The sequence below is a fragment of the Polypterus senegalus genome, chromosome 4 (assembly GCF_016835505.1).
Source record: "Polypterus senegalus isolate Bchr_013 chromosome 4, ASM1683550v1, whole genome shotgun sequence".
Lineage (NCBI taxonomy): Eukaryota > Metazoa > Chordata > Cladistia > Polypteriformes > Polypteridae > Polypterus > Polypterus senegalus.
In genome coordinates this window covers 113,341,137-113,368,252 of record NC_053157.1, presented here as the reverse complement: position 1 = coordinate 113,368,252, position 27,116 = coordinate 113,341,137, and the positions used below count along the sequence as shown (strand labels likewise).

At 39.0% G+C, this 27,116-nt stretch overlaps 1 protein-coding gene across 1 annotated transcript; it reads left to right on the top strand.

The window, feature by feature from the left end:
• Nucleotides 1-27,116, top strand: sgcb (sarcoglycan, beta (dystrophin-associated glycoprotein)). Its single transcript, XM_039751187.1, has 6 exons — nucleotides 1-181; nucleotides 6,632-6,841; nucleotides 13,204-13,389; nucleotides 20,005-20,196; nucleotides 21,140-21,271; nucleotides 24,074-27,116. The coding sequence occupies exons 1-6, from the start codon at nucleotides 167-169 to the stop codon at nucleotides 24,278-24,280; spliced, it is 942 nt and encodes a 313-aa protein (XP_039607121.1). The 5' UTR covers nucleotides 1-166; the 3' UTR covers nucleotides 24,281-27,116.

Genomic DNA, 27,116 nt, shown 5'->3' with positions numbered 1-27,116 from the left:
CAGGTCTTCTCAGTGGGCACTACGATATTCTACACAGAGACAGGAGCAGAAGGTGCGAACTGCGCTTCAGTCAGCTGAGTGTCTCCACCGTTCGCCCACCTGGCTTCATAATGGTTTGGTCTGGGGATCATTCCGAGACGTTTAGACCCAGAGAAGGACGCTGATCATGGCGACAGAACAGGTTTGTAACGGGGTTCAGCGTCGATTCGTCATTTGGCTGCCGACGGTCGAGTGTCGCCAGTTAGACTCGCGTTAGCCCAGTGGTCAAGTAGGTAACGAAGAAAGTGAATGAGCGTGTTTGCTTCTCGTGTTCTGTTATTAATTATAGGAAGCCGGGAGCGCGCCTGTACCGTTACCAGGCCGAGATTGCGGGGCGCAGTAAAGCTGGAAGATTGGTTGGTTGCTGGAGATGGCAGTTTCCTTGTATTTTAACGAATACTTGGACCGAAGGATCACAATCGAAAGTGTCTCGTCTTAGAGAATGTAGCCCATTTGTGATACATGGCCAATACAGAGTAAATGTGGTTTGTGATCCAAATAGCTTTGAATTGTAGCAGTTTGTGTTTGAGGATCCGTTTTAAACGGCAACTTAATCGTAAGGCCAATATCAAAGTACTAAAGAAGACACCTATAAAATAAATACAAAACTGTAGTTTTAAAAGTCGCAGGAGTGTACTAGTAGTTTGGATGTGAGTGTTACTAAGTTAGTGGAGTTTGCATGTTCTCCCCAGACTTGCATGTGTTTAACCTGGGTCCTTCAGTTTCCTTCCACAAACATGCAGATAAGGTGAATTGGTGGTGTTAAAATGGCCCTAGTGTGTGTGTGTGTGTGTGTTCACTCAGCGATGGACTGGTGTCCTGTCTTGGTATTGTTCCTGCCTCTGGTGTCCTGTCTTGGTATTGTTCCTGCCTTGCACCCAATGCTTGCTGAGATAGACCTCAGCTTTCCCATAGCCCTGCCATGGATAAGGAGGTTAAGAAAATGGACGGATAGATGGATGGATGTTAAAGATGAGTAGCCAAGGTGATTACATAAAATCATGGAATTCTGTCCATTCACATTCTGCATGGAGTTTGTCTGTTGTCTTATCAGATTTATGTGGGTTTTCCACTCACATCCACTTGCTATGTTCATTTTCAACTCATATATCTCTTGAGCTTTTATAAAGTTTTAATATCCCCTTGGAGACAAAAAAAGAACATATCTCTCTATCAGTCTATCTAAATTGGTTAGCTGGGCAGATAATTCATTCAGGGTTGGTTACTGCTTTGTAAACAGTGATGATATGATGAGCACTGACCCCAAACTCAACCAAACCAGTTTGAGGTTGGATATTTGGAAGCCAATCACAAAAATAAGAATAATTAAAATTTTTAACCAATGCAAAGTAATTTCTACTTAACTCTGCTGAAAATTAGGGGATGGTGACTGAAACATAACATGTCAGTTTTTAGTGTCAGAGTTATTGATGTGTTGACCTCTAAACTAGAAAAGGATTGTCAAAATTTTGAGGTATTAGTCTTGAACTGTAAGTGGTCAAGGCAATAACATCTATTACCCATTTTCAGTAATTTCTTTTAATTTTGACAGATTTGTAAGGACTAAATTTAGGGCAGAATGGTGGGTCTCACACTGAGGTTCTGCGCCGATATCTGGAAGATTGCTGGTTCAAATCCTTATTACTGCCAAAGGAAATCCTACTCTGCTGGACCCTTAAGCAAGGCCCTTAACCTGCCTTTGCTCCAGGGGCACTGTACAATGGCTGACAATGCGCTCTGACCTCAAAGGGTATGCAAAAACGAACAAATTCCTAATACAAGAAATTGTATAAGGCAAAACAAAGAACTAAAAAAATGCCAGTCAGTGTGCAACAGGTGCACTGGCAGAAAATAAACTACCGTATATACTTGCGGATAAGTCAGGACTTAATTTTACTATATAATTTCTGGTATTTTATAATGTTGGTCGTACAAGTTGAATGGGGAAAACTCACACTACTGGTCCAAGAGATTATGATATGCTAACGCCCACCTAAGAGAGTAACCACGGAGCATAATGCATTTTTTTTTCTTCCTATGTATTGTGCCTACGTGATCACACAGTAATACCTGAACATTCCAAAGCAACGTTTGAACTGATTTGTGTTTTTTGTATCTCACACCCTCATACACCTTTATCGTAAGAGCATCCCTTATCTACGATGGAGTGTTCGATTAGAAGAAAATATGAAGCCTGTTTTAAATTAAATGTCGTTGACATGGCAAAAGAAATTGGTAACTGCTGCAACAAAATTCGATGCATCTAGGAAACTAATGCGAGATTGGAGGAGGCAAGAAGATGTAAAAAAAAAAAGAATGTAAGTGTCGCATTTTTGAACGGGTGTATAAGTCGGGGTATGATTTTATGATTGATTTTTCGGTTTTCAAAACCCAACTTATACATGAGTACAGTAATCCCTCCTCGATCGCGGGGGTTGCGTTCCAGAACCCCCCGCGATAGATGAAAATCCGCGAAGTGGAAACCATATGTTTGTGTAGTTGTTTTTATATATTTTAAGCCATTATAAACTGTCCCACACTGTTAACATTATTAGAGCCCTCTAGACATGAAAACACCCTTTAGTCAAAAGTTTAAACTGTGCTCCATGACAAGACAGATGACAGTTCTTTCTCACAATTAAAAGGATGCAAATAGAGAATTTCAGAGAGAGAGCACTCGCAAAGAAAAGCAAACAATCAAAAAATCAATACGTGTGCTTTTAAGTTTGCCGCGGCATTTTTTAGAGGAGCGTCCGTATCTTCTAAGTAAACAGCCTCTGTGCAAACAGCCCCTCTGCTCACATCTCCTCCGTCAGGCGCAGAGAACGTTAGAGAGAGAGAGAGAGTGAGAGAGAGCGATTAAAGCAAACCATCAAAAAATCAATACGTGTGCTTTTAAGTTTGCCGCGGCATTTCTTAGAGGTGCGTCTGTATCCACTAGGCAAACAGCTTCTGTGCAAACAGCACCTCTGCTCACAGCCCCCTCCGTCAGGCGCAGAGAATGTCAGAGAGGGTGAGATAGAGGCAGAGACAAGCAAACAATCGAGCACCGCACGGGAAGCATATCTTATAGCATTGAGGAGTTTTAGTTAATATGTAATACATGCTCTGATTGGGTAGCTTCTAAGCCATCCGCCAATAGCTTCCCTTGTATGAAATCAACAGGGCAAACAAACTGAGGAAGCGTGTATCATAAATTAAAGACCCATTGTCCGCAGAAATCCGCGAACCAGCGAAAAATCCGTGATATATATTTAGATGTGCTTACATTTAAAATCCGCGATAGAGTAAAGCCGTGAAAGTCGAAGCGCGATATAGCGAGGGATTACTGTATATACGATAGATGGAATTCAGTTCTGTTCTTTTAAGTTTAGTTTATTTTTATAACTTTCTCTTCAGTTCAGTAATTTGAATCCATTTACAAATACTTTTTAAAGAAAAAAGTTATGTTTAGTAAGAATATGAAAATGCAATTTAGTATTAAACATATAAAGCAGTGTTTTTATTTGCATTTTTTAATGGAAGTTCCTAACAGTTAAAATATGTAAATGGTATAAATGGTGAAGAAAAAACATAAAAAGCAAGCTATCAGGTAAGAAGAGGAACTCCAAACATCATTTCGTACACAGAATCAAAACCGCATGGGCATTCTGTGGTGTACTACAGTTCAACTAGTGTCCATGACTTAGATTGGATATAATAAAGATTTGACACTAGTTCTGTCATTGATGATGCTAATATGTCTTGTCCACTCTCAGGTCCAGTTCCTAGACTAGAAAGGATTATTGGGTCAAAGTGGCAATGTCATGTAGATGAAAAAAATACCAATCACTAAGACTGGTACCGTCTTCAAAAGTAATGTGAACAATTTATTGGTAGCTCAGTGCATGCCCCCAAACTCTCTCTCTCTCTCTCTCTCTCTGAGTATGCTGAGCTAATGCAGTTATTTTAAGCTTTCATTTAGATGGTTGGCACATCTTTTATAGTAACAGGCTGAATATTCCAGAGTTTGGAGAGCCTAAAGCTAAAGACTCTGCCACCAGTACAAGTTTTATTTAACCTGGGAATTTTAGGATGGTCCGTATGTATTTTGTATATTCTGGCATACCAATATCAATACATTCCATAAGGTGGTTAGTTCTTCTGCCCTAGAGTTGCAGTGACCTGGGTTTAAATGTGTCCTCTCTGGTTTCATGTAGCATTCTGGTTTTCTTCTGTGTCCGAAATATCTACAGGTTTAACCTAACTGGAGACAGTAAATGTCTGTCTGATTAAATATTTAACAGTGAATGGGCCTTAGATTCAAACTCAGTAGCTCTAATGATTCCTATTGTTTTGGGTATTTTTTTTCCAAAAGTGTATGTGTTGTTTTTGTGTTTGTTTTTGCAGGTAGATTCCAATTCGTAATTGGCCGACTAATTAGATTGAAAGGCAAATGAACTGCAGATCCAAGCTTAGTGCCTTCAAAAACCCCTAGATATGTTGATTGTTCACAATACCCCACTCTCTAGTCCTTCAGTACTATTCAATGGCACAACCTCTTTGGGCAGATACATAGACGAGCCTGTTATAGTCCGAGGACTGATGTTTTTTTTGTTCTTTTTTTTTGACATAAAAGACGTTGATCTTCTCCTGGATGAGAGGGTAGTGTCTGTAAAGTTTTGTTGCATTCATATCTAAATACGTGAAGAATAAACAAACAGACCAACAAGCTTTCTTCTTTGTGTATAAGTTAAAATGTAATTACAGATTATATATTACAAAATTGGGTGGCACGGTGGTGCAGTGGCAGCGCTGCTGCCTCGCAGTTAGAAGACTCGGGTTCGCTTCCCAGGTCCTCCCTGCGTGGTGTTTGCATGCTCTCCCCGTGTCTGCCTGGGTTTCCTCTGGGAACTCCAGTTTCCTCCCACAGTCTAAAGACATGCAGGTTAGGTGCATTGGCGATTCTAAATTGTCCTTAGTGTGTGCTTGGTGTGTGGGTGTGCGTGTGCCCTGCGGTGGGCTGGCGCCCTGCCCGGGGTTTGTTTCCTGCCTTGTGCCCTGTGTTGGTTGGGATTGGATCCAACAGACCCCCGTGACTTTGTAGTTAGGATATAGCGGGTTGGATAATGGATGGAAATTACCAAATTTTTATTACACTTTAAACTTGTTGCATTTACTTTATAACTATTGTTAATATTGGAAAGGATTGTTGTATGCAATATTCTTGTTTCTTCCATTTGATCTAATGAACCCTAAGATGCAATACATAACTCCAAAGACATCCACCCAGGTCAGCTTGAGACCATGACAAGAACAGTGAAGAAAATGAGTGATTAAAGAAAAAGTTAAATATAAAAGGTAGGAACTGAACCCAGATTTCCTGTTTCAAAAACTAAAAAACCACTTGTAAGGGCAAGGCTAAACATTATATGTCAAAACCAGAGTTACAGTGAGAAGTACCTGTGTTCTAAAAGTCAAGTGTGTGGCTTGAACAACAAGACTGTTCCTAAAGAGCAAACAAACAAACAAACACAGACTGTGGTTTATAGCTGTATAGATATCAAATTATATCTCAAACAGTAGGAAAAATAAATGTCAATCGAATGTGAACATTCAAATAAAAGAGAAAAATGAGAAGATAAACCAAAATAAAAAATGAACATGCGAGATAAGTAAAACAATAAAAACAAACAAGAATCAAACAAAGCAGAAATGGAGTAAAGGAAACCCACATACATTCACATCAAACTCAACCACATTTCAACTTTACTCCTCTTTTCTTTATTGTCTTTCTCTTTCCTGTTCCTTCAGATTTACAGTAGAATATCATCTGCTTACTTCAGCATGTCCATTCAGAAGTTTTTTTTTCCCTTTTATCAGTCTTTATTCAGGTTTGAAATAAAGGTATCACATTTTGAACACCTTCTTTGTGTCTTCTGGTGTGTTATATATAGAGAGAGAACCTTGAAGATCACAGGCAACAAAACCATTCAAAATTAGATTTACTATTTGCAATGTGTGTATGGAAAAGAAAGGTTTCTTTACGTTGCATCTCATGTGACAGTTCCTACTTTCATTTTGATATAACATGCTTCTTGAGCACACTAATCATGGGAAGACTTCAATCTGTTTCTTATGCATTATTCTCATTGTACTTGCCCTTAGTTGGAAGATTCTCCTTTAGAGAAACCTGGTTAATTAAATGGTGGTGTTTAAAGTTTAATTTCTATCAGTGTAAATAGAAGTGTACATTTTAATAGCCATAATAAAAGACCCACATTATCAGACAGCCATATGGCCCACTAGGCCTTCCACTCCTGCCTATAACATCTAGAGATATCTGGCTTTGCTGATTATGAGAATTGTCACACTTATTGTTTACATGATATACAAAACTATCCCAGTGTCAGCTGTCAGTAAAAGCAAAGTTCACAACAAAAAGTAACTTTAAACATCAACAATCAAAAGATGTTGCAAACAAGGTAATAGAATTCATTCTAGTAAGATGACAACAAAATATCCACAACTTCTGAGAGTAAGAAACTAATCATATTAATTTGTATAATATGACTTGGTTTTATCAATCATTTTTTTCCTCTTTCTTGCATAGGTAAGCTCTAATGGACCTGTCAAGAAGTCCATGAGAGAGAAAGCCATTGAAAGAAGAACAACCAACAAGGAACATAACAGCAACTTTAAGGCAGGCTATGTCCCTATAGAAGAAGAGAGACTTCACAAGACGGGGCTTCGGGGGAGAAAAGGAACTCTGGCCATCTGTGTTGTTGCACTTCTCTTCCTTCTGGCATTGATTAACTTGATTGTAAGCTCAAATTACTTCAGCAGTTTTCAATATTATTCATGAGGTGACTCCTTGTTAAGGAACTGGAAAAACATCTCCAGTTTCTGTACACTCTTTTGCTTAATTAAAATTCAAAACCTACTTAGTTCAAGTTAGGGTTGTAGGGGCCTGAGTTAATCCCTGGCAGTATTGTTTGGAGAGGATGGTATTCAATCACAGGGCACACTTGGGTACACCCTGACTCTGACAAGGCCAGTTTAGAGTCAACAGTAAACCTAACCTAACACTCCCATCCTTGGTATTTGGGAAGAAAACCCACAGAATAACTGGATTGAAATTTAAACCTTCTCTTCCAGAGCTGTAAGATAGCAGTAATAACTACCATCTAGCAGAATGCTTATTATATATTTTATAAATGTGGCACATAATATAGTTAAAAATAAGTCTGCCACAATTCATTTTATACTGTATTATCGTATATTTTTAAGATTTAATGTACTGTATATGATAATAACATAAACTAATGGGACACATTAGTTGAGCCACAACATTAAAACTACCTGCCTAATACTGTGTAGGTCTCGCTTGTGCAACCCAAACAGCTCTGACCCATCGAGGCATGGACTCCACAAGACCTCTAAAGGTGTTCTGTGGGTATCTGGCACCAAGATGTTGATCTTGTAGGTTGCAAGGTGGGACCTACATGGATCTGACTTATTTTTCCAGCACATCCAACTGATGGTTGATCAGATTGAGATATGGGGTATTTGAAGGCCAAGTCAAAACCTTGAACTCTTTGTTATGTTACTCAAGTCATACCTGAGTAATTGTTGCTGTGTGGCAGGGCATATTATCCTGTTGAAAGAGGTTACTGCCTTCACAGAAAACCATTGCCATGAATGGGTGTGCATGGTCTGCAACAATCTTTAGGTAGGTGGTATATGTCAAAATAACATCCACATGAATGCTTGGACCCAAGATTTCCCAGCAGAACGTTGCCTAGTGCATCACAGACTCTCCTGCCTATAGTTAAATATAGCTGAATTGCTTTGTTTAAGTCTTCATAAACAAAAAAAAAAAGAAAACATAGCAATGAATTGTTTAAAAAACAATAGTTTAAATATAGAAAAGATAAATTAGTAGTTTGCACAAATATAAATGTAATATGACATATGGCCTGAATAAAACATATCCTAGTCTTTCAGTGGTGCTAAACACATAGTATGAAGCAGTGCTTGTTGTGCAAATGCACTAGATGAACCTTCTGACCATCAATAAGAGTTGTACCTAGAATATTTTTAAACACTAGAATCCATGAAGGCTATGAAAAAAAACTCGTAATCCTGGGTCACCTTCAATTCCTTTGCACCTCTCCGTCAGCGTCTCTTGTTTTGCACATGTGTTGATCAAAGCAAGCAGCCTGCTATCCCATCCCTCCCACTAAAAGAGCTGAGTTCATCACAAAATTCTCAGAGCTCAAGTCTCTTTATCTGGCAGTGAGGTGCCTGGAGTTGCATAGGGTAAATAATACAGTGCATCCGGAAAGTATTCACAGCGCATCACTTTTTCCACATTTTGTTATGTTACAGCCTTTTTCCAAAATGGTTTAAATTCATTTTTTTCATCAGAATTCTACACACAACACCCCATAATGACAACGTGAAAAAAGTTTACTTGAGGTTTTTGCAAATTTATTAAAAATAAAAAAACTGAGAAATCACATGTACATAAGTATTCACAGCCTCTGCTCAATACTTTGTCGATGCACCTTTGGCAGCAATTACAGCCTCAAGTCTTTTTGAATATGATGCCACAAGCTTGGCACACCTATCCTTGGCCAGTTTCACCCATTCCTCTTTGCAGCACCTCTCAAGCTCCATCAGGTTGGATGGGAAGCGTCGGTGCACAGCCATTTTAAGATCTCTCCAGAGATGTTCAATCGGATTCAAGTCAGGGCCATTCAAGGACATTCACAGAGTTGTCCTGAAGCCACTCCTTTGATATCTTGGCTGTGTGCTTAGAGTCGTTGTCCTGCTGAAAGATGAACCGTCGCCCCAGTCTGAGGTCAAGAGCGCTCTGGAGCAGGTTTTCATCCAGGATGTCTCCGTACATTGCTGCAGTCATCTTTCCCTTTATCCTGACTAGTCTCCCAGTTCCTGCCGCTGAAAAACATCCCCACAGCATGATGCTGCCACCACCATGCTTCACTGTAGGGATGGTATTGGCCTGGTGATGAACAGTGCATGGTTTCCTCCAAACATGACGCCTGGCATTCACACCAAAGAGTTCAATCTTTGTCTCATTAGACCAGAGAATTTTTTTTCTCATGGTCTGAGAGTCCTTCAGGTGCCTTTTGGCAAACTCCAGGCAGACTGCCATATGCCTTTTACTAAGGAGTGGCTTCCGTCTGGCCACTCTACCATACAGGCCTGATTGGTGGATTGCTGCATAGATGGTTGTCCTTCTGGAAGGTTCTCCTCTCTCCACAGAGGACCTCTGGAGCTCTGACTGAGTGACCATTGGGTTCTTGGTCACCTCCCTGACTAAGGCCCTTCTCCCCCGATCACTCAGTTTAGATGGCCGGCCAGCTCTAGGAAGAGTCCTGGTGGTTTCGAACTTCTTCCACTTACGGATGATGGAGGCCACTGTGCTCATTGGGACCTTCAAAGCGCAGAAATTTTTCTGTAACCTTCCCCAGATTTGTGCCTCTACAGACAATTCATTTGACTCCATGCTTGGTTTGTGCTCTGACATGAACTGTCAACTGTGGGACCTTATATAGACAGGTGTGTGCCTTTCCAAATCATGTCCAATCAACTGAATTCACCACAGGTGGACTCCAATTAAGCTGCAGAAACATCTCAAGGATGATCAGGGGAGACAGGATGCACCTGAACTCAATTTTGAGCTTCATGGCAAAGGCTGTGAATACTTATGTACATGTGCCTTCTCAATTTTTTTATTTTTAATAAATTTGCAAAAATATCAAGTAAACTTTTTTCACGTTGTCATTATGGGGTGCTGTGTGTAGAATTCTGAGGAAAAAAATGAATTGAATCCATTTCGGAATAAGGCTGTAACATAACAAAATGTGGAAAAAGTGATGCGCTGTGAATACTTTCCGGATGCACTGTATATTGTTATTTGGAATACATACATTTTTTGCATGTTCACAATGAACTGTCTGTGTATGTGCAGGATGGCAGGAAATGCAAGGCAAGAAATGCTAAACACATACCTAAAGTAGAAACGTTTTCCATGTTATACTAATAATGATGTGAAGTGTATAATGTGTGAAGACTTTAGTCAAATATCAAATAAACGTGCACTTTTATTCAAGAATATAACCAAAGAAAAAAAAAAGCATTTGATTTACATGTAGCTGTCAATGAGTTAAAAACCCAAGCTCAAATGTCTATTGACAGGGAGTTGATATGTATTCTTGAATGGTGCAGAGGTAAAAACTGCTGCCTTATAACCCAAAGGTTCCAGGTTCGAGTCTGGGCACTCTGCGTTTTGAGTAGTGAGTTGCTATTATTATTACTATCCTTCTATATAAAACCGATCGGGATTGTCCTCCCGTCCTGTGAGTGCTACGCAGGCGCGGAGTTTCACATACGCATACACATACGTTTCACAATTTGCAATGCACGATGGGATTTGTAGTTTCATTTTTCCAGGTAAAAGATGATTTTCTACTCCAGACTGTGCGATATCTTCTTCTTCTTCTTTCTTACTATATAAAAGCGGTCGGGATTGTCCTTCCATCCCGTGAGTGGAAAGCGTAGCGGTATTCTGCTTATCACAGACTTACTACTTGCAGCTTGCGGTACAAAGCAACATGATGTGAGCAGAGTTGTGGTGCTCCCATCATTCCCTTGCTTTTGTGCGTGATGCGCTGGAAAAATAGACAAAATTATGTCTCTGGAAATAATTAATGTTGATGGAGTACAAATGCCTCACCGTGTAGTAAATATCAGGGGGGTTCAAAAGGGCGACCTCAATATAGAAAAAAAGTTTAAATTTCATCACAAAAATAACAGAAACTACGAGTATTAAAGTAATACTGCTCAAATGCAATATAACCAAATTAATGAGTTTGTATAAAATATCAAATTGATCTACATATTGAATTGCCTTAAGGAGTGGTCAACTTAAAAGTCGGTCACCTTAAAAGGCGGGTCAGCTTAGTATATGATTAAAAACATATATTTGATTCTAGTGTTAAAGGGCAAACGTTGCACACCTTCTTGGTAGATTAAGCTTTGTTCATGGTACCTCACAGCTCTATATCCCAGGTTTCAAATCTCAGCCTTGGCACTGTATGGAGCTGGCATATACTCCTTCTGTTTATGTGGGCTGCCCTCTGGGTAAGCTGATTCTCCTTTCATATCACAAAAATGAATAGATTTGATTTATTGGCCACTCTAACTTGTCTGTGTGTGAATATTGATGTTTGGCACCCTGTCTAGGGATGTTTCTTACCTTGTAGCCAACATTGCCAGGACAGAATCTGACACCAGCAACCACGAAATGGATGAGCAGATGTTGCAATGAGAAATAATCTACTTTCTTTGTATTTATTTTATTTAATTCTGCTAGTTCAAGGCTATATTTTTCTTTAGTGTTAGATAGATAGATCCTTTTGTCCCTAGGGGGAAATTTGGCTTTTTACAGAAGTTCTTTAAATAAGTAAATACACAAATAGGTAGACAAATAAATAAATATGCACACACATGTTGGTCTGAACACATACCAGAATGACCATAAAGCAAGAAAATTTAAAAAGAAAGAAGCATTATGCAGACATATTGCTGTTGGTATAAAGGTAGCATTTCTTGACACACTTCTCCTCAATAATTCATTGGCTGAAAGTACTCAGTGTTAGTGTGTCAGAGAGAGGACTTGCAGCATTATTCATAATGGCACTCAGTTTTAAGTTTTTAGTTTGCTACCTCAAGTGTGTCCTATAACTGAGCTTGCTATTTTAATTACCCTGTTGATTCAGTGAACCTCTATATTGAAGTGATGTTACTAGCCCAGCACACAACAGCATAGAAAACAACACTGGTTATCATAGAGTTGTAGAAGATGTAAAGGATGTCACTTCCCACATTAAAGGAATGCAGTCACCTAAGGAAAAATTGCCTGCTCTGCCCTTCCTTATATCGTTCCTCTGTGTTCCAAGACCAGCCCAGCCTGTCATTAATGTGGACTGCCTCTACATCAGGCTGGTCTTTTAAATAAAAGTGAGTTATTTGGGGTGAGCTATAGAAAGCAACTCCCTTCCAGTCTAAAACAAATTACTTTGTATATAATAACTGGCTTTCTAGATTAACTGAGGAAGGATTTTCGAAAGGCGGTAACCAAAGCAAGAAAACATTATCACTTCTTAAATGCGCAACCAAACAAAGTTAGTCAAAAGAGGTTCATGCTGATCCCGTTACATTGGCTTCAAGTTTTCATTGCAGTCAGTGACAAAATCGTGCAATAAATAAATGTTTGTTATGTTAGTTATTCGTCTTTTGTTCGGCCTTCTGCAGTGAGTGATGTTGTAGCATTACGTCTTATCTAAAATGCATTGCTGCATGTTGTCATTTTAAAGTATGCTTGTTCATCACGAGCCTCTTAATACCATCCTGTGATTAAAAATAAAAATATAAACCCATTCAAAACTATTATCATACTTGTGAATATTTTGCGATTCAAAAGGTGATAAGTAAGACATGAATCAAGTACAGATTAGTGAATTTATTGCCCGGAAGATTTGCTGACCCAGCAGGTCACAGTGTTTGCCCAACTCTGAAATCACATTGTATGTCCATGTATATTCTGCATTAGTGTGACTTTCCATCCATCAGTAAATCAGGAAAAGATCATGTAAAAGTAAAACAAAGGTAAATGGTTGTCTTGACCAGTTTTTATTGGTAATTAGCTGACAATTTGTATGGAAGTTTTTGAAGAGAACAACAGAGGCTCCCATTACAGTACAGAAATAATACTTGTTCTCCGGAATAAAAAGAATCTTGTGTGAGACGCTATAAATTGGGCATGTGTATCATAAGAGCAGTGGAGCTGGAAAGTAATGATTACTTTTGGATTCTGTCAAAGTTGTTGCCTTGTATTTAGGCATATTTGTTCAGTGAAATGTGCCACTTTATATACTTCATAATAGTCATCAAGCCTATCCTGTGTTTACTTACTTAAATTTAAAAGAGAACAAAACTTTGGCCACTGACAACAATTAAATGTTACCAAAAAGCCTCCTCATTATCCTATCCTATGTTTCAAGGTTATGCTTATTATATAAATATATATATATGTTTTTTCTTTACACTTGCTGCTAAAAGGTGTCACAAGGCCAAATATGTTGTCATTCACAGATTACCTTGGTTATCTGGACGGTTATCAGAATCGGTCCTAATGGCTGTGAAAGCATGGAATTCCATGACAGTGGTGTGTTACGCTTCAAGCAAGAGTCTGATATGGGGGTAGTACACCCTCTGCACAAGAGCACAGTTGGAGGCCGCAAGAATGAAGACCTTGTGATTACAGGCAACAACCAGCCAGTAAGGATTCCTCTTATTCATTTTTAACTTGTTAATTTCTGACACCGTTTAGCAGAGAATCATTCTAACTGCTTAAGACAGATCTAATTTACCTGTATACACATGTTACTTTAAGTTGTACTCAGCTTGTACAATAACATATTAGAGTATTGAGGAAACCATAATTTCCAGAACTCCACAGCAAGCCTTTTTCCATTTAAATGTTCCTTTTGGCACATTGAGGTGGTACTCTATATGATTCTAACACAGTTTGATATTACATTATATCCTGTGATCCCTCCAGACACAACCAGTTTAAAAAAACTGGTTAGAGATCATTCTTCTAAATAAAAAAAAGACTGCATGCCGTCTATGGGAAGCAAACTGATCAAAATCAGTGGAAAGCATTATATACTGTATTTCCTATCTGTTCAAGTAAAATTACTGGACATAATCCACTTGCTGTCTTAATGTCCTACAAGGAGTTAAAGGACTTTATTAAATACCGTAGATACTCACGTATAAGTCTAAAAATTTATGCCTTAAAATTCATTCAAAAAAACAGTGTCGACTTATCCGCGGGGTAACACAATTTTCCATAGAATTTGGGTAATGGCACAGTGCACAGTGCTTTTGTTTAACACAGTCAATCAAAATCAGTGTTCAAAGTAAACAGTGCAGTGATTCAAAAGAACTCTTCATTAAATAAATAATCCTTAAAGCAAACGTGGAGGTTTAAAAATCAATAAAATAGAAAAACAATCCTTTAAAAACCCGGCCTAGCACCCAGGCTACCACACAGCTGCCAGCGAGCGCTCGTTCGCTTGCTTGCCCACTCGCACACCCTCTTTCTCTCTCTCTCTCTCCCCTGCTTTCTCCAGCCCCCTCCGTCTCTTTTTTTTTTTTTTTTTTACTCCGTTTTTCCTTCCTCTCTAACTGACTTGCGCTTCTCTTTATATGCAGAGAGGACATAGCAGCTGCAGCACATTAGCCACAGGAACAATCACGGATGTGGGCAGTCCCTTACATGTGCACTAGGTGAGAAACGCCCACACCACAGATTGCCCTGAGGCTCGCTAAGTCGTGAGCGCGGTGATTATTTATTTTAAAACTAAAACGGCCTTTGCTAAGAGATCTGTGGCCCCATAACACCACATAAGCCTTTGTTGGAATTTCAAGCATCGGCTGGCAGGTGTACGTGGGTTTATGAACAGATATGGGCTGTACCTTCGTCAGCGAAGAAAAATCACGCAGAAGCTGCCGAAAGATCTAGAAGAAAAGGTCAGTTCCTTTCATAAATTTATTATTAAGCAAAGACAAAGGCATGACTTTGATCTCAGTAACATTGGTAACATGGATGAAACGCCAATGACATTTGATATGCCGGGGAATCAAACTGTAGTAGGTATTGGTGAGAAGACCGTACTTATTAAGGCAACGGGCCATGAAAAAACCCAAGTTTTACCAACGACTTATACGCGGGTCATAACAAATTTCGTAATTTTCAGCTTAAAAAATACACTCGACTTATCTGCGAGATCGACTAATACGCTAGTATCTACGGTAGTTTTTGCACCCAGTCTCCTGTGAAATAAATAGCATAATTCTTCCCCTCTTCTGAAAGTGGGAAGGCATTTTTTTTAATAAATTTTCTTTTTCTTTTTTGCTTGCAATTAACTCTAGCAAGCTCTGATAGAATCTTTCCATATACAACATTCACTGAAACTGTTAGGAGCAAACTGTATAAGAGTGTCTGTGGAAAACAGTTGGAAACAAAGCCCTAAAATCTATGCATAGCAACTTTTTGTCATGTACATGAACTTATATAAAAATACAGGTTTTAGTCTTGCCATCTGTAAAAATAAAAAAAAATAATCCAAGGTATACCTATGATCAATATAGTGATTAATTCATTCATATATTTTACAAAATCTTATTTTAGTACAGGTTAATAAGATTAAAGTATTTTAATACTTTGTTTATCATGGTGCTGGAGAGTGGCAACGTGTTGCATGTTGTTGGACATACAAGTGAGAATTTCAGTACACTCTGGACATGTGACAATATTATTGTTATTACTACTACTACTGCTTCTGCTTCTGAAAGAGAGCATAAGAACAGTACTGTAAGTTAATGCCTATTTAAACAAGTGGCCCTTATTCTGAAGTTACCCTTTAAAGGAGTGCATGGAGTCAGCAGATCTTTTAACTTTAACACTAGAATTCCTGAAGCCTGCAAAAAAACTTGTAATACCGGCCCACCTTAAATCCCTTTGCACCTCTACCATGAGCGTCTTTTGTTTTGTAAATGCGTCGATCAGCATAAGCAGCCTGTTGTCCGATCCCCCACCTTGATAGAGCTCAGCTCAAACAAAAAGTTCTCCCAGCTCAAGCCAAGGCTCCTTATCTGCGTGTGTTGTGCCTGGAGTTTTATAGGGTAAATAATACAGTATATTGTTATTTAGAATACATGCATTTCATGTGTGTTCAGTGTCTACAAAGAACTGGGTAAGTGTAGAATGAAAGGAAATAAATGTGAGGCAAGAAATGCCAAGCACATACCTAAAGAAGAAATGTTTTCCATGTTATACTAATAATGATGAGAACTGTATATTGTATGAAGGCTATAGTCCAAATATCAAATAAACATATGCACTTTTATTCAAGAATATAACCAAAGAAAAAAAAAAAAGCATTCGATTTACATGTGGCTGCCAATGAGTTAAACTCAAGCTCAAATGTCAATTGACAGGGAGTTTACACGTATTCTTGAATGGTGCAGAGGTAACAACTGCTGCCTTATAACACAAAGGTCCCAGGTTCGAGACTGGGTACTCCGTGTTTTGAGTAGTGAGCTGCTATTATTATTATTTATACAATATAATAAAAACACACATTTGATTTGAGTCTGTAACACCCAGTGTAAATTCTGGCTACTTGTAAAAGTTAGCGCTTGTTTATTTATTATTCAGTTTTATTCTCTCAGTGACGTTCACGTGGCACAACGAACTTGCCTCTCCCTCTTTGAGTTGATGGCATTTATCTCCATTCTTTTCACAAGAGCAGGGCTGTGGCTGATGCCTGCTCAGAACTGTTTGTTGTACCGGCAATCAAAGATACAATGTCCTGTAACCGCTATCAGACTGGGCAAAGGCAGGGCCGTAGCATTTCATGTGTGTTCCGTGTGTACAAAGATCTGGGTAAGTGTAGGATGAAAGGAAATGCAAGAAATGGTGAAGAACACATACCTAAAGCAGAAACTTTTTCCATGTTATACTAATAATGACGAGAAGTGTATAATGTGTGAAGACTTTAGTCCAAATATCAAATAAACGTGCGGTTTTATTCAAGAATATAAACTAAGTAAAAAAAAAAATCATTCAATTTACATGTTGCTGTCAATGAGTTACAAACACAAGTTGAAATGTCGATTGACAGAAAGTTAATACATATTCTTGGATGGTGCAGAAGTAAGAACCGCTGCCTTATAAGCAAAAGGTTCCGGGTTTGAGTCCGGGCACTCCGTGTTTTGAGTAGTGAGCTGCTATTATTATTACTATAATATAATAAAAACATACATTTGATTTGAGTAAGGTAACATCTGGTGTAAATTTTGGCTACTTGTAAAAGTTAGTCCTTGTTTTTTTTTATTATTCAGTTTTATTCTGTCAGTAACGTTCACATATTACAACGAATTTGCCTCTCCCTCTCTAAGTTGATGATGTTTATCTTCATTTTTTTCATAAGAGCAGCAATGACCACAGTTGTTACTGTGGCAGGTGCCTGCTTAGAATTATTTGTTGTACCTGCAATCGTTGTCCCGTGACCACTATCAGAGTATCATGCGGCATGCAGCATTTGCACTTTGACAACAAAGACACTCATGCAGAACATGTGAAAAACTAGAGGTTTGATGTGATTTTGGACATCTGGCAATGTTTTGTTGAGAGCTGTGTTTTGAGTTACAACCCAGGGAAAAGACTTTCCAAGGCTGTGGTCATAAAGCTTTGGAGCCGTTTCTGGACAAAGGCAGAACCGTAGCAACAGACAGCTTCTTCACATCACTTTCGCCGGCTAACAAACTGCTGTAGCGCAATGCAACTCTGCTTGACACCAAAAGTAAAACAGGACTTCCACCTGCAGCTAAAGTCACTTCAGTACGCGAGCAATTCGCCACACTAGTGTTTCGATCTTGCAGTGCCATGCTGACGGTGTATGCGCCCAACGTAATGCTGATTAAAATGATAGCTTATTTGTGTAAATTATAAAAGAAAACATACCTGTAAGGAGTCAATTTTCAAAATGAAAATGGTGTGTGTGGCTTTCAGAATTTCAGCTAAAGGAAAACCTGTCCCTGAGGGGTTAAAGTTTGATACAGATTTATATACTGTTTTACAATATGTTTATCTCAAGATGCAGATTGATATCTGATAACATTCTTGTTTTGAAAATTTGACATATTTAGTAAATTTAAGCCTTTTTTTAATGTTTAGATTCTGCTGCTTTTTAGTCCCATTTTATGCTGCAAAAACAGACAAGGTATTTTTTAAATTTATAAAAAAAACTTTCACTTTGAAACAATTTCAAGTGGTAAATGAATTCCCTCAGGGTTGGTGTCGACTTATGTTGAGGCAGATTTCGATTTCAGTTGTTACGTGCTGCTGTTTCAGGCTTCTGTTTTTGCGACCACTGTTGCCACTGGCTGCGCCAACACAATCGCTCTATGACAGTCATCACCAGCTGATCAAAGACAGCAGCGAAAAGATGGGTGCTGCCAGCTGCCTTTGCCCAACTGCCTTCACATAGCTACCACTGCCTGCCTCCAGTTGCCACAGCAGTCATAGCAACAGATGCCTGAAACTGCGGTGCAAACTGCAAGCATATAATGTTGCAAAGCACGCCATTGATTGCTTTGAACGTTACAATGCCTTGCAGGACTGTGGTCATGGAACATAAAACACAGGGACATTTGGAATAAAGAAATATTTATGTTGATTTATGTATGAAACCATTGCTTTGTGTGCTTTTCAGAAAAATTAGTTTTTTTTGGAAAAAGTATTCAACCTTGGGCCAAAATGCAAAAAAAAAAAAAAAAAGTCCTCATAGAGTTATTATATATTATGATTGTGAAGCAATAACTGGAAAAATACCAAATTTATCCTTTAAGGCAGTGATTTTCAACTGGTGGGTAGCGACCCAAAAGTGGGTCACAAACCCGTTTTCAGTGGGTCGTGGGCCTTTGCATGGGCAAAAAAATATTAAGAAAAAAATAAACGGAGTGCCGTCTGTTCACACTTCTTAACAGTAGGTGGTGATAATGCCCGGCAATGTGAGTTGACAACCGCTGTTTCATACCATAGAAGAAGACTCGCAAACTTTGTTTATATATGCTAATTGAGTATGGCGAAACGCAGAATATATTAAATATGGATTTTCTTATATTGACAACAAAGGAGAGCAAAAACATTGGTGTCTTTTGTGCAGCGAGGTGTTGGCATGTGAAAGCATGAAGCCATCAAAAGTGAAGCAGCATTTGGAAAGGAAACATCATTATCTCAAAGAAAAACCTATTGAGTACTTCAGAAGAAGACTTCAAGACCTGAGGACATCACAAAAGTGTCTTACTTCTTCGTGCTCGAAGCAAGAACAGGCACTCTGTGCATCTTACTTGGTGGTACATTGTATTGGAAAGTTAAAGAAGCCCCACACCATTGCAGAGGACCTCATCTTACCTGCAGCCATGGACATGGTCAGAGAGGTGTTGGATGAATCTGCAGCGGATAAACTAAAATCTACACCTCTGTCAAGTGACGCTATTAGTAGGCCAACTGAAGACATGTCGGATGACATCAAACAACAGACCCAGCTCGCATTAAGGCAAGTGGTCATTTTGCCTTACAAATGGACGAATCCACAGACATAACAAACAAAGCAGTTTTACTCATTTACGTTAGACGTGTGGGACGGGGACTTACAGGAACAATTTCTCTGCACAAGAGAGCTCCCTACTACTATGACTGTAGAGGACATTTTCAGCTCTGTGGACTTGTATTTGTGTTCAGTGGACCTAAGCTGGGACATGTGCATCGGTATCACAACTGATGGCGCTGCCTCCATGACAGGAAAAAACTCAGAGGTCATGAGGAGAATACTTGAGAAAGCTCCGAATGCAACTTGGAACTATTGTTTTTTACATCGGGAGGCTCTGAGCGCAAAGGATATGGTACCAGTGCTTCATGAAACATTAAAAGATGTCATCCAAGTGGTAAACTACATTAAATGGAGTGCAAAGAACACGTGATGTTTTCAGAAACTATGCCAAGGTCTTAGTAGTGAGCACGTACGGGTGTTGTATCATGCCGAGGTATGCTGGCTTCCAAGGGGAAAGGTACTGTTCCGTTTTTATGAACTATGAGCTAAAATCACAGCTTTTCTTGCCCAGAACAATTTACCTCTTGCAGACATGTTTAGCAACAGTGTGTGGCTCTCTGTGTGTTATGGTGAAATGCTATACAGTGTAAAGTAAATTAGCAGCAAAATAGCAGAAAGGAATGCTGTGTTAAAGTGTGCAAAGAGATCGACAAATGCATTACAGCAGAAGAGTTACCTTTGTGCTAATGGCTTTTCTTTTCCATAGGTGGTATTCCAACAGGGTGTAACCAAGTTGAGTATTGATAAAGAGAAAACCTCCATCACCAGTGACATTGGCATGACTTTTACGGATCCCAGGACCAAGAACACGTTATTTAGTACCGATTATGACAACCATGAGTTTCACCTTCCAAAGGGTGTAAAGATACTGAATGTGAAGAAGGCTTCAACAGAGAGGGTTTGACTTTTTCATTTATTTAATATGTTCAGGAGAGAGTATTACAAAGCATAACTTTGGTATTGCCACATTATGACCAGTCAAGAAAGATGCCAGCTTTGTAGCTTCGCTGTTGTGACTTTTTCATATGCAGTGCCTTATGATGTTCATGTGCCTACCTTCAGGAAGAGCATCAATGGTGATGATAAGGAAGTGTTTTAAATGACTTGCACTGTACATAGGAAAAGTCGCATGATTTCTGACATATGGTATTAGTACAGTGCCTCACACAATATTAATCCATTTTTTTTAATACATAAAGAAAAACTAGTAAGTTTACACAGTATGTTGTTTGCAAGCTTATAAGCAACCCTCAGATATTTTGATAGGCTTTCATTTGACAGTGTGAAATTGTCTTTATTTGATACCAACAAGCAGAAGTTCTGAATTTCGTCTACCAGAGAGACTATTTGGTGTGCAGGTACTGTCAAATTCAAGTTGTTAGCAATGCTGCCTGGCAGGCACTTCCAAAACGTAAACTTAACAAATTACCAAGCCATATAATAATGTGTAATGTTTTACTTGTGCTATAATACTGAATAATTCATGCTTGTATTGATTCTTTCAAAGATGAGCTGTACGTGCTTGTACATAATAGCTTAATTCCAGGCAACAATACACAGGCCTACTAGGATTACAAAAACAAACAAAAGCACAAAGACATAATGTGCAGAAAGTGAAATCTGGCATTAAGCAAGTGGTGCAAGTGAAAGTTATAAATGAGTTTAAGGTGAAGCACAAAGGTGCTTAATGAGTGTCTTTGCAATTCACCATATGAGTGATGATTTATTGTTAGAATTGTATTTTAAAGGGCAAGGGTTAACCGCATGATCACCATTGTTGAAGATGATAATGTTGAAGTAACAGTAGTCACTCACTTACTCCCTCTCATTTCTGTTTACAGATTACAAGTAACGCAACAAGTGACCTCAGCATTAAGGTTGATGGGCGTGCCATTGTGCGTGGAAATGAAGGGGTCTTCATTATGGGCAAAACCATTGAGTTCAGAATGGGAGGAGACATGGAACTGAAAGCTGTAAGTTTATAGATGTGTTTTGAGTTACTTGGTATGTAGTTTATAGATTACTGTGATCACCGAAAAGGAGAGGCACACCGCCTTTCAGGAGTATGTGTTTAATATTCTGCACTCCACTGACTGCCCCCCTTTCTTGATGGATGTCAGTTTTTGTGAAATGCTGTTCTAGAGTGCCTAATCCTGACACTCAACCTGGAACAAAGTCAAAGTTCAATGGAGGAGCAGTGTATAAATCCTAAATTGGTCTAGATAAGGTGTATGGACAAGGAAAACAGTGTTTTATCAAATTTTTAAGCATGAGTTTCAGGGAAAGAGGACAAGTAACATATTATCCTAATTTGTGTTATTGAGGCTTGTATCTATTATGGGCAATACAGTATCTTCTTTGTCTCTCACTTTCCCTGCATGACATGTACCTAATAGCCGTTTTCTGTTTAGGAGGACGTTACTAGTTACAATACTAGTACTGATCTGTTGTTATCACATCTTTTATAACAAGCACATTGGCAAGGCCTTTTACTATGGAAGAATATTTCAGACAAGTTTTATTAGATATACTTTATTAATAATCCCTGAGGGGGAGTTCAAAGCATACTGCAGCAAAAACATAGAACACACAGATAACAATTCAAAGTGCAATATAAGATGATAAAATAAAAACATATATTACAGTAAATATTATGCTAAAATACCTTTTAATAGATTGAGTCTGTATTATCTTCCCGTAGCTTCTGGATGAATAACGGGATGTTGGGAGGGAGCGTTGAACTGTATAATGGCCACAGGCAAAAGAGAATCCCCAGAGGCGCTTCTTATTGCACTATAAAAGAATGGGCCTCTTGCAGAGAGTGTGAAAGAAAGTGCCCCCTGGAGGGAAAGGGCAGTATTGTTCATGATGGCATCCATCTAAACATCCATCCATTATCCAACCCACTATATCCTAATTACAGGGTCACGGAGGTCTGCTGGAGCCAATCCCAGCCAACACAGGGCCCAAGGTAGGAAACAAACCCCAGACAGGGTGCCAGCCCACTGCAGTGATGGTATCCAGCTTTGCCAATAAATAAATACATCATAATATACCTGTATAACAATAAATAGAGAAAAATACTCTATCATGAAATACATATTTTGTTTTATGTAAATATTTATTTATTTCTATAGGCAACATGAAATGCACAATGAAATGAAAGATGTCATCTTCACCCATCAAAGTTAAGAGGACAGGCTCTAGTGAGTGCTGTTTTTTGATTGGTGAATTGTCAGGGTTCAAAGTTGTGACTGTGTGTGTCTATGGTGGATATAATTGCAAGAAAAACATGGTGAGAATTACTGTGTGAAGTTGCTACTTTAATTCAAGAAGCTGTGAATTCATCATTGGGATTGTGCATCTGAAATATTCACTGTAAATTTGGTCCTTGATGGCTGAAGATTACATGAACTCTTCCAAAGCTTCACCAATCAAAACACAGTACCGTACACAGAGTCCATCTTCTCAACTTTGATGGAAGTTTTCATTTCTTGGTGTGTTTCATGCTGCATGCAATGTCCATCCATCCATCCTCTTTCGCTTATCTGAGATCGGGTCGCTGGGGCAGCAGTTTGAGCAGAGAGGCCCAGACTTCCCTCTCCTCAGCCACTTCTTCTAGCTCTTCCGGGGGAATCCCGAGGCGTTCCCAGGCCAGCCAGGAGACATAGTCCCTCCAGCGTGTCCTGGGTCTTCCTCGGGGCCTCCTCCAGGTTGGATGTGCCCAGAACACCTCACCAGGGAGGCGTCCAGGAGGCATCCTGATCAGATGCCCGAGGCACCTCATCTGACGCCTCTCGATGCGGAGGAGTAGCGTCTCTACTCTGAGCCCCTCCCGAAAGACTGAGCTTCTCACCCTATCTTTAAGGGAAAGACCTTGCGTAGGAAACTCATTTCAGACGCTTGTATTCGCAATCACGTTCTGAGGGTAGGAACGTACAGTAGATCGACTGGTAAATTGGCTTTGTCTTACGGCTCAGCTCCTTTTCACCACAACAGACCGATGCAGAGCCCGCATCACTTCAGATGCCGCACTGGATCGATTCGCAGCGAGACCATGGTCCTCAGCCAGAAAAGGGTGGAGTACCCTCTCAGGGCTGGAGGCGAGATCCTGCCCCAAGTGAAGGAGTTCAAGTATCTTGGGGTCATGTTCACGAATGAGGGAAGAATGGACCATGAGATCGACAGGCGGATCGGTGCATGCAGTGTCATTGACATAAATGAATAAATATAATTAAACACATACAAAAGTAAACATATTCCATGACACATTTAGTTATTTATGCTCACATATCATTGTGTTTTTTTGTATTTACTGTTACATTTCATACTACTTTTATTATTTATTTATTTGATTTATTTTGTCTGAAATATTCCTCTATACTTGACAAACATATAGTGGGACAAAAATGCACAAAGGCATTGCACAATCACAACTTTTTGCAATTCTAGAATAACCCAGTTGTGGTAACTTCCTATCCTTCATCTTATGGTAATTTTTATTTTCTATAAATACAAAGTTTTTCTGCGAATTACCTGCTGATTTTAGGTAGTTATAATGTTATACTGTACTTAAAATATGAATATCATGCAAAGCATAGAAATTAATGCAAAACAGTGCTTATTGGGAATTCAGTTCACCTTGAATGAAGACTTTTGTATAAAGAATGCAATTGATGGATTTAACTAGCACTCTTGTGGACCTGACAAGATATTCTAAGATGGTTTAAGGCTTCTGACCATCCTCACCATTTTTATTTGTTTGTTCATTCCAGGAGAACAGCATAGTCCTTAACGGAACAGTCATGGTCAGCACAACAAGGATCCCAAATTCTTCTTCTGGAGGGGAATTGTTGCTGGGAGAAGGGTGGGAGCGTTATAAACTGTGCATGTGTGCTGATGGGACGCTGTTCAGAGTTCAGGTGAAAAGTCAAAACATGGGCTGTCAGACTTCAGAAAATCCTTGTGGAGCATCTCACTGAAACGCTACCTAAAACCAAGCCAGGGGCTTCTAAAATGAGAGAGGAAGTCCACGGTCCAAACCCATATGTGCTTTTAACATTCTGTCTCAAAACGTAATCAAGAATAGACCCAAACTTCTAGGTGGATGTCCTGAACTGTCATTACTTTTTTTTTCTTTTCTTCACAGTTTCTTTCATGACCACAGAGACAGCAGTGTTGTGTTTTCAGAATAGCACCCGCTATATATAATCTTGTGATTCATCCATTTTTTTTAAAGATGTTTATTCCACGCTTACATTTTCCAGCACCTTTCATAAAGGTGTCATGCACAAAGCAAGAAACCTTTGTCTAGCTGTCAGTCCATTAAAGGGCACACTAGCCCACACATCCGCTAATATGAGGCCAGTTTTGTGTTGTCAGGTGATCTGTTATGCATTATTTTTTTTTGCTATATGGGAGGAAGGTCAGCTGTCTTAGGATGTCTGCGTAGTTCGTCATTCTTTCATAGTTTTTAGTCTTAACCTTGTGATTTTGTAACGGCTGTCCGAGTTTGCTTATTTCTCCTGCCTGCAGATGCCTTATAGGGTGTCAGTGGACCTCACTGCACACCCACCTTCAGAGAGCTGGCAATGATGGGCTTTATCAATCATGCGAAACACATGGCTCATGCGTATTAAGAAATTTTGTAATTTAACAAAATGTTATGTCTTTTTGAGTCAATAGACAAACTTAAACCTTAGGAGGTTAAGGTTTTGGTTGGCGGGGAATGGAGTAAAGGCAGCCACTGGCATGAGGAACGAATTTAAAGGAAGAAATGCCAATCGTAGAATTAAATAGTTGTAATAGACTTACATTGTCAGATGTGGCCTCATTAAGACCATTGTGAACAGGCTTCCTTCTGTCTAAAGATCTTTATTTTTATTGATCACACAAAACAGACTAATTTGAGTACTAGGCCCATGTTAAGCTCTGTATCATGTGGTGCTTTTATGCTATCCTGTGGTAGCACTTTCTGTGTACACAGTTTGATTTTATAAGTATAATGTCAAATACAGCTTTAGATTTCTTTGACAAAAGACAAATTGTAACAATTCCAGAGGAATGTACGAGGTGGAGGTATTGCCTCTACAGTTAATTTGTGTTTTATTTAATCTTTATTCTAATTATGTTTCATAACATCAGAGACGTCTTTCTTGTCACTGAAGTAATCAGGCTACCTCTAATTCCACCGTGTCAGGTCTGGCTGCTTTCTCGGACACAGACCTTGTGATAGCAGTGGATAAGATAAAAGCAGGCAAAGGAGACGCACAACCATCGGTTCCTCTCCTCCACTGTTCTAAATTAGATGTAGTGGGCTCTAAATATGGATGTTTAGTTTTGTCACAAAGAGATTCAGAGAGAGAATTGCAGAAGCAGCTCTTACTGGTCACATCTGTGGACGGCAGTGAACATGGCAGATGGCTTTTTGATTGTTCTTGCATCAGGGATTGCATTTCAAGGAGTCATTTTATTCTGCGTTAAAGAACTCGACCTACTGCACTTTTTGGATTTTTTTCAAGTGATACATGAAAAGCAAAGCGTATGCTCAGGTTACCTTGTTGTTTACATTCACTTCATTAACAAAGCTAATGTTATTTTTATGTATTTTAAATGGTTTTAAGTTTATGGCAGAATGCAAATGTTGGCCTGTCCTGTTAAATGTTTGAGATTAAGAACAGGCCATCCGAGTAAAATCATGAAAACTTCAACTGTTCTCTTATAAAACCATCTGGTACTTTATGTTTGTTAAAGCACCATCTATATGTATTTTTAATGTTTTCTGAAACACATATTCGAAGACTGGAAATTGCTTTTCAAGTTTCATTTGCCTTATGGAGAGATAAAGCCTGAGTTTTTATTTTCATTTTTTGCCCCAGTGCCAATAAAAAGAGTTTGTGGTTCAGTAATGCTTTACATGACATAAAATATAGGAAAATAAAATATCAGTATTGAATACATGGTGCAGCAAACCGAGTATTTGACATCCCATGTTGCAGGTTAGCAGTCAGACAGCCAGGCTGCCCTCGATGTTCTGTCCTTGAGATTCGAGGTTTTCAAGGCAGGTTTTGGGTACGATTGATTTGACCAGAGGGATGCGAACATTTGTAGTCTTCTAGTTTAAGGCTTGTACATTTAAAGGCCTACACTCCGATATAGTTCAGGTCTTCAGGAATTAAAATGCATGCTAGTACCCGTCCAATGAAACATCATAAGACAGGTTAAAAAAAGGTGGCTAGTGTCTGCTCATTAACTTCAGAAAACTCTCCTTTCCCGTCCCATTGCTGCTATTAAAGGGGTCACATAGCAGTGGATATTTGCATTTTTCAGTAGTTAACACATTTGAGTAAACTTTGGCAATGGCGCACAGTATGTTCGATAACATTTTCAAGACAGATAATTAAAATGATCATATTCCATTTAAAAAAATGTCTTCTGTGTGGTGACTCATTTTTTTAACTAAAAAGTACAGTACATTGGCACACACTTTTTTTACCAGCTTTAGCTCATTTTTTTCCTCATCATTTTATAATCATCTTGCTTTTCAGAACTGACTTGGGCAGCTTGTTTGGTTTCCGTGCCATGCTTGTTTTCAGTATCCTGTGGGGTACCATGAGGCTCTTGGCTGTGCATCTGTGGCATGTCTTGATGTGGTCTGTTAGCAAACTGTATAAGGATAACAGAACAATAAAAAGAAACACTTTTGCTTTGCATTTTGGGGGTATAATGCCCATTACTAGATGCAATAATATAAAAGTTTTTGGGGTTTTTTTTCGCTATCCGGTTACTTCTTTAAATAAAAATTATTTATTTACCATT

Bases quoted from the DNA above. Each gene is read 5' to 3' on its own strand.
- sgcb (XM_039751187.1), top strand. The intron at 20,197-21,139 runs GTTTGACTTTTT...TTCTGTTTACAG, and splicing joins AGAAGGCTTCAACAGAGAGG to ATTACAAGTAACGCAACAAG. The intron at 21,272-24,073 runs GTAAGTTTATAG...TGTTCATTCCAG, and splicing joins GAGACATGGAACTGAAAGCT to GAGAACAGCATAGTCCTTAA.